Consider the following 11229-nt stretch of genomic DNA (forward strand, 5'->3'; position numbering starts at 1 on the left):
TTACAGTAAAGAAAAAAGAAATTAATAAAAAATTACTTACATCAGATATTTTTAATATTTCTTTAAAAATAGTACAGATTTTGTTTCTGATGTTAAAGATCTTGAGTGTGTCTGCTAATAAACTTGTTCTTCACTTTAGTCTTCTAAAATCAAGAAAGGAAGCAAAGGGGATGTTACCACACTTAAGCCAACTCTAATGGCAGCAGTTCCTGTAAGTAACTGAAGGATGAGTAATTTTTAAAACCTTTTTTAAAATATAATTTATAATTCAATTTTTAGCAACAAAATAAAAAATAGAAAAAGTAGCATCTTTGATGCTAAGCTACCTTAAAATAATAATTTTGGTATTTGTTTGTATGTTGGGGATAAACAATCATGATATGAGTTTCAAACTTTTTCAAAGTTAAGATAGCTAGAGAGATTCAATTTCCCTTTTAGTCATTTCTAGTTTGTTACAGTGAAAGAGTGGAATAAAGAGTGTTGGCAGCTGAGGGTTAACTGCTGCTCTTGCCCAGATTTTGCTTTCCCCCTTTCCATGAACATCTTGCTGTCTCTTAGCAAGGGAAGAGGAGGAAACCTGGGAGGGGGGCTGTCACCTGAAGCTCATTTGAATTTCTAGATTGTGTTTTCTTTTTGCTGTACTGAACCCAGGATTTCTGTTTCTTTGAGATAAAGTTCATCTTTTTACATAACTAGGAAATTATGGATCGAATCTACAAAAACGTCATGAATAAAGTGAATGAAATGACCAGTTTCCAGAGGAATCTATTTATATTGGCCTACAACTACAAAATGGAACAGATTTCCAAAGGTTACACTACCCCACTCTGTGACAGGTAATGTTAACTTCCTTTGCAATGGCACCAAAAAATCAAAGTCTTACCATGGGAGCAGTATTTGGTTTTTGTGTGCTTTTCTTCATTTTATCATTGACACTTTGAACATGAACAAATCTGTACTTGAGTGTAAATTGAAACAAATCAGGAGTTTGTGTGATGGATTTAAATACTTACTGATACAATTGGAGTGTTCTTTAACTTGAAACTGATTGAAAATTTACATTTATTGAATTTTCATCAGGAATTTAATGATTTGTCTATACAATTTTTGGTTAAGATGGGAAGTTTATTCCTGCAGGAAACTGTAGACTCCGTATTTTAACAGAGGGGAACGATGGTATACCTCAAATTGGAAAGAACCCACAGGACCATTGAGTCTAACTCTGGGTTTCCATGAGAGTAAAGGATAAGGTATTTGCAAAATTTATACAACTTAAAGTATTTTTAGGAGAAAATCATGCAACTATACTGCCTCATTAAATCTGTGTTCTCAAACATCTTCAAAAACCCATCTTCAAACTAGAACATGGAAACAATCTTAAAAATCTGTGCCTGTATTTCTGAAAACTTCAGTGTGCTCCTTCAAAGCTTTCCTTGGAAGTCTTAAAAGTGTGTTCTAAGACAGTAGAAACTCACTTCAGATCCAAAACTAGGTTCTCTCTTGCTTTGTTTTGAAGCTCCAAGATGTTCTTTTGCCTTTCAGCCTTATCTTCCGCAAGGTGCGGATGCTGCTGGGCGGGAAGATCCGCGTGCTGCTGTGCGGCGGTGCCCCGCTCTCGGCGGCCACGCAGCGCTTCATGAACATCTGCTTCTGCTGCCCCGTGGGGCAGGGCTACGGCCTCACCGAGTCCGCCGGGGCCGGCACCATCACCGAAGGTGGGTGGCACTGTGTCCCTCGGGGCTGGCACCGTCACCCAAGGTGGGTGGCACTGCATCTCTCGGGGCTGGCACAGTCACCGAAGGTGGGTGGCACTGCGTCCCTCGGGGCTGGCACCGTCACCCAAGGTGGGTGGCACTGCGTCCCTCGGGGCTGGCACCGTCACCCAAGGTGGGTGGCACTGCGTCCCTCGGGGCTGGCACCGTCACCCAAGGTGGGTGGCACTGCGTCCCTCGGGGCTGGCACCATCACCAAGGTGGGTGGCACTGCGTCCCTCGGGGCTGGCACCATCACCAAGGTGGGTGGCACTGTGTCCCTCAGGGCTGGCACCGTCACCGAAGGCGGGTGGCACTGCGGCCCTCGGGGCTGGCACTGTCACCAAGGTGAGTGGCACTGCGTCCCTCGGGGCTGGCACCATCACCAAGGTGGGTGGCACTGCATCCCTCGGGGCTGGCATCGTCACCCAAGGTGGGTGGCACTGCATCCCTCGGGGCTGGCACCGTCACCCAGGGCGGGTGGCACTGCATCCCTCGGGGCTGACGCCGTCACCCAAGGTGGGTGACACCGTGTCCCTCGGGGCTGGCACTGTCACCGAAGGTGAGTGGCACTGCATCCCTCGGGGCTGGCACCATCACCCAAGGTGGGTGGCACTGTGTCCCTCGGGGCTGGCACCATCACCGAAGGTGGGTGGCACTGTGGCCCTTGGGGCTGGCACCGTCACCCAAGGTGGGTGGCACTGCCTCCCTCGGGGCTGGCACCGTCACCCAAGGTGGGTGGCACTGTGTCCCTCGGGGCTGGCACTGTCACCGAAGGGGGGTGGCACTGCATCCCTCGGGGCTGGCACCGTCACCAAAGGTGAGTGGCACTGTGTCCCTTGGGGCTGGCACCGTCACCCAAGGTGGGTGGCACCGTGTCCCTTGGGCACTGGTGCTCGCGCTCAGCCCTGCGCTGCTCGGCCCCGTGCTGCTCAGCCCTGGCCGCCTGCTCCTTTGCTGGTGCCACCAAATGTCATCGGGGAATCTGCAATCAGGTGTTCCCAACAATGTATTAGACAGTGGCAGTGCTGATTTGGAGGCATTGTGCTGAAGCAGGGGACCCACGTGTAAAATGCGTGGTAGAGCCACCCATTCTAGTGTGAATGGGATCTTGGTGTGGTTGTACTTACCACATGAACTGAGTAATTTTTTTCAAATTTTGCTGAGTATATTGAGATGTCAGGAATTAAAATCTTACTGCACCAGATTTCAATTTCATATAACAGAACCTAATGGTTTCAGTTGCTTTTTAGATACTGAGGGTATCTGTTAATACAGCCATCTACTCTCCTAGTGGGATAAGAATTTTATCTGTGTTCTCTTGATAAATCTATTCAGTTTTCTTGGAGGTTTGGTTCTGTGAATTAAAGTTCAAAAATAAATAGCAGTTAATTTTCACTGAGGAGGCATGGCAACAAAAGATTTTTTTTCCTAGCCATCTTTGGTTTTTTGTTTTTCTGAAAATGCACTTATTTAAATTCTAGTTTGGGACTACACTACAGGAAGAGTGGGAGCGCCTTTGGTCTGTTGTGAAATCAAGTTAATGAACTGGGAAGAAGGTGAGAATTCCTGCTTATGATTTAATTGTAATGTGTTTGTAAGAACTGTGTTTTTCTATTGGGCTTTCCTCAGTAGCAGTAATTAAAGACTATTTCTTGGCTGTTTGCATTTTAAATGCTACTTTTGCCTATAAAAGTTTGCTCTTGGGGAGAAGAAATGTCAAATAAATTCCTCAGTATTTTCAAAACAGGGAAATATCCAGACAGAAGTTATCAATGCAAGTGGCATTTTGACTAGGTAGTATGTGTGATAACTTCCGTTGCCATTAAGAAATTATTTTAAAATAATCTTCATAATATTAAAGTAATTGGCATGTAGAATAGAAGCTTAATGGATACATTATAAAAATACATATAATAAATTTTGAAAGGCATTTAGATATTTCCTTTCACTGTAGGCTTTTATGTACTGTAGAGTAGAAATGCATAATACTTAAGTGTGTTTGGACTAATGCAAAACCTTATGGATTGTTTCTTCTCTAAACTATGAGGCAAAATTATTTGGTTTTATTTGAGCCTGTGTAAAACTGATAAAGCACATTTCTTACTACTGCCAGGAGGATGACACGAATTTTTCCTTTGAAATATGTTTTCATTCTCATAAACTTAATAAAACTCCCCATCCTTCTAGGTGGATATTACAACACTGATAAACCATATCCTAGAGGTGAGATCCTTATTGGAGGGCAGAATGTGACTGTGGGCTACTACAAAAATGAAGCACGAACCAAAAAAGATTTCACTGTTGATGAGAATGGGCAGAGGTGGCTCCATACTGGAGACATTGGAGAGTTTCATCATGATGGATGTCTAAAAATTATTGGTGAGTTAATAAATGCAGGTAACATGTATATGTATAGATATTCATATACACACACATCTTTCAGGGCTGTGAAATACAGTAATTAAAAAAAAACCTCCATATCTTGTCATGCAATCTAAAGCCTTCCCATGTATCCCAGGGAAGTCCTGTAATGCTAATGTAAACTTGATTGTGTGTTTTAGAAGCTGAATTTTGGTTCACTTTGAAACAGTCTTAACACTGAGTCTCTAAGTTAGTGAGACTGGGTAGTAATTAGGGAGTTAAATACAAGCTAACTGAGTAGATAGGCTGCCTTATATTGTATAATTTTGCACGGTTGTGTTCAGTAACCTCAAGTAATTTAGGCATAATTTTTGGTTCCTATTGTTGTTTTTCAAGTAGAAGGTGAACAGTTGCTCTGTAAATATGGATTTAGCTTGAAATAAGTAACATAATGCCACCAAATGGTGCATATCCTGCCTTATGGGTCTGGGCCAGACAGCACAAAATGTGTGCTCCTGGCTAACAGTGGCTTTTGCATAGTCCTGTTTGTCTTCCATGCACATGATGGTGCTGTCATATAGGAAATGCTGTTCTGAAGGCAGAAAATGCATGGAACTGTAATATCCCTCATTTTGTTGGGACAGACAGACTGATAAAATGCATTCTAGAAACCTGACATTAAAGGTTTCTGGTGCATTCACCAAGCATGAGTCAGTTTGGGTATTTAAATAAGCATTTCAGAAAAGTGTAAAATCAGTGTCTCAAAGTTTTCTGTTCTGTAATTAACACTTAATTCCTTTCTGCCTCTCTAGATCGCAAGAAGGATCTTGTAAAACTGCAGGCTGGAGAATATGTTTCTCTTGGCAAAGTGGAGGCAGCTCTGAAGAATCTCCCACTGGTGGATAATATTTGTGCATATGCAAGCAGGTAAGAGCAGCTTATACTTTGTTACTGCTCTGTTCTTTGTCCTCTTGAAGCAAAATTTTTTGCCATTCAATTGGTAGAATTTTTTTAATCAGTTAAAGAAAGGATTTTACTTATAATACAATGGAATAACTCTCTATCAAAACTAAAAGATCTGAAATCCATTTTTATTTTTCCTTTCTCATTTGTTGTCATCATTTATTGGGGAATACCAATGATGAGTCTTACATTCTCCCTTCCCCAATCTGAAAAGCAGCTGAGCTCTATTGCATTAATTACAGGCATCACTCAAGCACTGTGAGGTTGTTACCTTTAGAAGCCCTAGGACACCTTGTTCTTTGCTGTGTTTAGTTGTCATTTGTCTTTCAGAGGAAGTACTTTGGTGCTTCAGAGGAAGCTGGGGGGAAAAGCCACCAACGGCCCAGTAGCTGGCTTGTGCATTAAAGTTACTTTTCTTTATCCCTGCAGTCCACCACCTCAAAGTTTGAGAAAAACCACAATCTAAACACTGTGCAAACACACAATAAATGACAATCAAATGTTATTTCTATTTGCTTTGTATGTGTACTAATAAATGAGGTGATAAGGGCTCAAACATGTTTTAAGTTTCTATTTCTAGAGTTTCTTTGCTCTTACACATATAAATATACTTCAGGTGGTCTTTGCTTCCTCTTGACATTTGACACTGATGTTTGGAAAGTTGTTTTGGAGCTTCTGAATGATCAGAAATATTCTGACTCCCATTAATGTCCCAAAAAGCCCCACTTTACTTTGAAAGAAGCCAGGATAAGCATACCAGAGAATTGCTCAGTGGTAATAAATAAAACAATTACTTCTGGTTTGTTCACCTGGTTCTCTAATTTTGTAGTCATCTGTAACTGTAATTTTGACAGCTTTGGATCAGTAAGCTGGCATGCATTGGGCCAGCCACTGCTGAGGAAATTTGCATTCTTTTAAGTTTTATTTGTGGTTTGGACTCACTGTGTGAGTCTCACATTTGCTGGCTTTGACAGCCTGAAGCTGCAGCTGTTCTAAGCACCCTCTGTAATCTGTGGAGAAAGAGCTTCCTACGTGTGATTTCTTCTCTTCCAGGGTTGCAGTTCACTATTGGACTCAGGTTACCAAATTCTTGTGTTAATTTTGCCAGGTCAACATAACGTTGGAAGCTAAAATGCACTTGCCAGCAAGACACTTGACTCTGATAGGCCATGTCTTGTCTATCACTTAAATACAGGAAAACCTATGAGCAGTTTTTAGAGGTAATTTACAAACAAGAGTCCAGACCAAGGACAAACAAGACAAGACATTCCAGATTGGTTTTTCTGTTGCTGCTGCACTTTCTTAATACTGTTATGTGTGTAATGTGGCCTGAGTAGCCATGTAATAGAGTCCCTGAATGATTGTCCATATGCACATTTCATTGTGGGCAAGTGCTCAGCTCAGCAGTGTGAGCTCAGAGAGGTTTTGTAACAGTGCCTGTGACCTTTCTTGGATCCTGTCTCTCCTTATACTTTGCCTGGGTGATCTCCTATGCCGGAGGAGTCCTTTATTTGTAGCTGTTCTGTCTCCCACATGCAAAAGAACAAGGAGGGCAGAATTTTACAAATGGGTTTAATATCTGATTTGACCTTAGATTTTAGGGTGCAAAGTTCCTCTGAACATGGTAGTAGGGAATGAGTTGTTTGCATGATATTGCTACTTCAAAAGCTGTATTGACTTCAGACAAAATAAATGAGATAAGGAATAAAAAACATTTGCTGAAAGGAATGGTGATTAGAGCTCTGTCAGGGGAGACTCCTACTGCTTTATCAACATTTCACACATCCAAGACACATTAAGTGGGTTTCAAGCATCATGTCAGGAAAATAAGTAGCTCAGTTACCTGAGGAATGAGCAAACATAACAAAAAACCTGAGGAAGTCCTCAGTAATCTCAAGGAGAAAAGGACCAGGCTTTACAGAATAGAAACAGTGATATCTATGTGTAGTGCCATTAAATATGTTTCTGACCACAGGTCTGAGAGCCATACATGGGTAGAATTGTAAACACAGCAAGGAATGAGGCTGCCTAGTGTAGGACTGACATTTTGGCAAAATCTTTCATCATGGAAGAGATGACTAAGGAGGTCTTGAGGACCAAAGTCTGAAAATTGCCACTGAAAATCACTCCAAGACAAAGGTGCCAAATACAAAGGATTGGCATAAGGAGCAGCGAGAGGGCGGTGACTGCTCAAGAGGGAAGATGTACCTTCAGGATACCTCTCAAGACAAAGCAGTGCTTTAGCATTTGAACTGCAACAAGTGAAGATTTAACTTTGTGGCACAGAATGAAAAACTACATGTACCAGGAACTGAGAGTTGCAAGGTGTTCTTTCCAAGAAAGAAACAGTTGGATGAACCTGTTTGTTCAGAACAAGTACACTTCTACTGAAGGGGCTGAATTTTAGAAAGTTTGATGCTTACACAGCCAACTGATTACTTCTATGTGCTGTTTGTCCCTGGAGACACTGGTGATATTGGACACGATCTTGAGCATGTCAAAAGACTGCAGGAACCAGGGATGAAAGTGCCAGAGTCCTTTGTGTCCCAGGTGCCTTCACACACAATGCACAGCAGGGAACAAAGTTCCCAATGGTTCAGTGCAGAGTACAGCATGAGTGTGAATGGGGGAAATGGGGCAGAGGCAAAGGCAGAAGGTGAGATGCAGGCAGTAGTGATAGTGAGGCTAATCTGAAATCATCCTTTAATACATTTTCAGGAAGAGAAAAATGAGAATGGTTTTGTGCTGGCAGGCAAAGCTTGTGATGATGCTGCCAGGGAAGTCTGTGTTTATAATGGCCTCTGGTGCAGTCTTCTCAACTCCTGTCAGATGCCCATTATGGTTCCTGCCAGTAAGAAAGGAGAAAATTGTAATGTGCAGTAACCAAAAGCATATTTAGAGGTAGTATCTTAAAATTATCTTGAAGACATTAAAGGTTATAATACAGTAATCTGCATGCTAGGGCTAAGTTTCCAGAGTTTGTATTAATGATCTGTCTGGTGAGACTTGAAAAGATTTAATAATTCTATTGATAGTTAAGATGGGAGGGATTCAAAGCCACAGTGGAGGATAGCATGAGAATTCAGAGCAAGCTTGGCTAGATGGAGATTTGCTTGAAAACAGCAGTAAGTTGAAAGAGAGGAGTTGTAAATTATACTTACAGCTAAATAGACTGCAGAAGTTAAGGGTGAGAACCACCAGTTGGTAGCAAATCTGTAGGAGCTGACATGAGTCCACAATTGCCATGCTGTTGTTAGAAGGTAAAAGGCATAATCAGATGTATTGCCTACAAAATGCACTATGATCTCGTTGCTCTAACAAGTATTAAGGGGTCTGAGTTCCACATGTAGTCCATGTGGAGAGAGGGACCTCATGAAAGGAGTCCAGGAAAAAAATGGCAATGTCTGGGCAGAGACCTGTGATGAATTAGGAGGAAAGGGCACTGCTGATATGTCTAAATAAACCTAAGAAAGGAAGCAAAACTAAAAAGGTGACAAGAAAAACCTGTGAATGAATAAACAGCTTCTGTGGAAAAGAGAGGGACATCTGACAATTGTGAGGTAAATTTCAAAGAGGAAGAGTCAGGAGTTGCCATCATCAGCAGCTTATCCGTGCTACAAGTGAAGTGTTGGCATTAGTGCTTGCTGATGTTTAAGCAAGATATAGACAAACATCTGTTAGATGTATCTGACCCTGCTTCAGGGCCACTGATTTGATTAGGAGCTCTTCTGAGATCACTTTCAACTCTGGCTCTGTGATCTGCTTTGTTAGAATGTGTCAAGCTGCTGTGTGAGGTTCTGTGCACATTTTACCTAAACTTTACACCATCAGAAAAGCTTTGAATACCTGTTTCAGGGTGAATTGTGCTTTAGGGCCCAAAGACTTTGAGATCACATCTTCCTATGCTCTGGCATGTCAGGAGCAGAGTGCCAACAGTAGAGTGAGTGTATGGACAATCACTTGAAAGAGAAAGAGAAGTCACTTCCCTTACAGAAGCAGGCATCCTTTGAGATGTGTTGTGCATATGCTCATTCCACAACCTGCTGTCCAACCCCTCTTCACTGCAGTCCTCTACTCCTCTACAGTAACTGGACTCTGCAGTTGAGAGGAAACTGAGGTAGGGAGGCCGCACACCAGGCTCCATTCCGGGCTGCCAAACATGAGCAGAGCAGGGCGCAGTGACATCGTGTGGCTGCTGCTTCCCAAAGCTTTGGGCATGAGACACAGTGGAATATGCATATGGACAGCACACCTTGAAGCAATCCAGTTACTGTAAGGTAAGTAGCTTCTCTTTCTACTTACTTTTAAGCAGGTAGAGGTAATTTGTGTGCTATTTCAGGAGGATTATCAGGTGAACAAAAGCCAGCTGTTAAGAGCAATATCTCTGTATGAGGTGTAAAACCCCCAACTTGAAATGTTATTTTTGAAGAGTTGTTTACTTTGCCAAATTCATACTAAAGTACATTGTGCTTCTCAGTTTCCATTCTTATGTCATTGGATTTGTTGTGCCAAATCAAAAGGAGCTCGCAGAACTAGCCCGAAAGAAAGGATTTAAAGGAACCTGGGAAGAGATCTGTAACAGTCCTGAGATGGAAAAAGAAGTTCTGAAGGTTCTAGCTGAGGCTGCTGTGGCAGGTGAGTGGCTGGGTAGATGTTATCACTCTTGTGGACTGCAAAGTCTGTGAACTAGGTAAGCATAGGCCCTAAAATATTTCCTTGGGTGTGTACATTTCATTGAACCTGTATGAAGTGAGATTTTCATACAAAAGCCTCTAACAACAAAACTGACCCAACTGAATTGGGTCAGTCCTTTTGTCTCATGCAGCTCCTTTTGCTGTGGCCCATAGCTGAGGAAAGAATATAAAACCAGTGAAGCTTTACAAGTTCAGTTCTCTGTATATATGTGCATATGTGTGGTGTTCTGTAAGATGTCCTGTAGTATCTTGTTGGCCTTGGTGCTGGTCCAAAACCAGTGTGGGCCAGCTATAGATCCATAATCATTAAATATGCATTAGGTGTGAGACAGTCTCACATGCTGCATACCAGTGCAGAGTTGAAATAAACCCATGGTGACAGGGGCTCTCCTGGCTTGCACTTGCATCTCAGGGATTTCCAAAACCAAAGCAGCATCTTTGGAGTTAGCAATTTTCAGAAGACTTTCCTTCCGTTAACTTTTCTAGCCACATTTGAAAATTACTCAGATATTCTGTACCAGTGTCCATAGTATCTCGTGGGAGTTTGTAGCTTCTTGGCCTGCTTGTGTGAAGAAATGCCTTGTTTGTCCCAGCCTTCCATCTGCCTGTCAGGCTGACTCTGCTGAGCTCTGCTCTGGGAGGGGGGCAGTAAACAGTCCCAGTGGTGGTTGTGATTCTGGCAGTGTGGATTATTCTTCCCCCTCAGTATCTTTTTCATGCTAATTGGCCATACTCTGTCAGGCTGTTCTGGTGCAGAATGGAGCAGTGGCACAGGGATATTTTGTTTGTTCTTTGTAATAATTTCTGCCTTATTTTTGCTTTTGGCCATTTCTGAGCACTGGCTTTTTTTCATAACACTGTCAGTTATGGCCGCAGAATGTTTTTTTTAAAATGATCATCAGGGGTGTAGAATTTTCCATACTCATCTCTTGGCACTTTCCTGCAATGGATGTTTCCTGCTGTTTTGCAACATCATGATGTCCTCCTGTCCCTCATTGCCCCTTGTCCTCATCCTTTCTAGCCTGGATAACTACATGCTTCCAGCAATCTCTGCATGTTAATATTCATCTCTTCTCCATATTGCTTGTGAATATATTAAACTCTGATGAGCTATTTGCCAGCTCCCATCCCAGGAGCACCCTCCTGCCATGAGTGCAGTCTCAACACTGCAGCTGCTCTTTCCTTGCCCCACCTCTCTGGTCTGCTTTTCTTCCCTGTATGGAGCACACAGCCAAAGTCATTCTCAGAAGCTGCTGTGATGGGCAGCATGTACAAAGTCATTTTTTGTGTAACAGTGTTCTAAACAGAATTAAGTACTTTTACAGTTTGATGAAAGGTAGTATTTGATTCAATGCTTTTGATGTTATTTTATATTTAGTTTTGGTTTTTCCTTTGGTATCACAGGTTTTACTTTTAAATACTATGGATTTTAGTGATAAATTGCAAAAAAAACCTGA

At 42.2% G+C, this 11229-nt stretch overlaps 1 protein-coding gene across 5 annotated transcripts in view; it reads left to right on the plus strand.

Annotated features, from left to right (window-relative positions):
• The window catches only part of ACSL3 (acyl-CoA synthetase long chain family member 3), a 51560-nt gene that overhangs the window by 34912 nt on the left and 5419 nt on the right, over positions 1-11229 (plus strand). For 3 of the 5 annotated variants that reach the window (XM_059855261.1, XM_059855262.1, XM_059855263.1), the window contains 7 exons: positions 140-211; positions 697-836; positions 1543-1715; positions 3236-3310; positions 3942-4133; positions 4928-5042; positions 9556-9713. In XM_059855261.1, the coding sequence (XP_059711244.1) occupies positions 140-211; positions 697-836; positions 1543-1715; positions 3236-3310; positions 3942-4133; positions 4928-5042; positions 9556-9713 (925 nt within the window). Of the gene's footprint in view, positions 1-139; positions 212-696; positions 837-1542; positions 1716-3235; positions 3311-3941; positions 4134-4927; positions 5043-7053; positions 8651-9163; positions 9356-9555; positions 9714-11229 lie in introns of those variants that run through there. The other 2 variants (XR_009487653.1, XM_059855264.1) reach the window with 2 other exon arrangements.

The sequence above is a fragment of the Haemorhous mexicanus genome, chromosome 10, assembly GCF_027477595.1.
Source record: "Haemorhous mexicanus isolate bHaeMex1 chromosome 10, bHaeMex1.pri, whole genome shotgun sequence".
NCBI lineage: Eukaryota > Metazoa > Chordata > Aves > Passeriformes > Fringillidae > Haemorhous > Haemorhous mexicanus.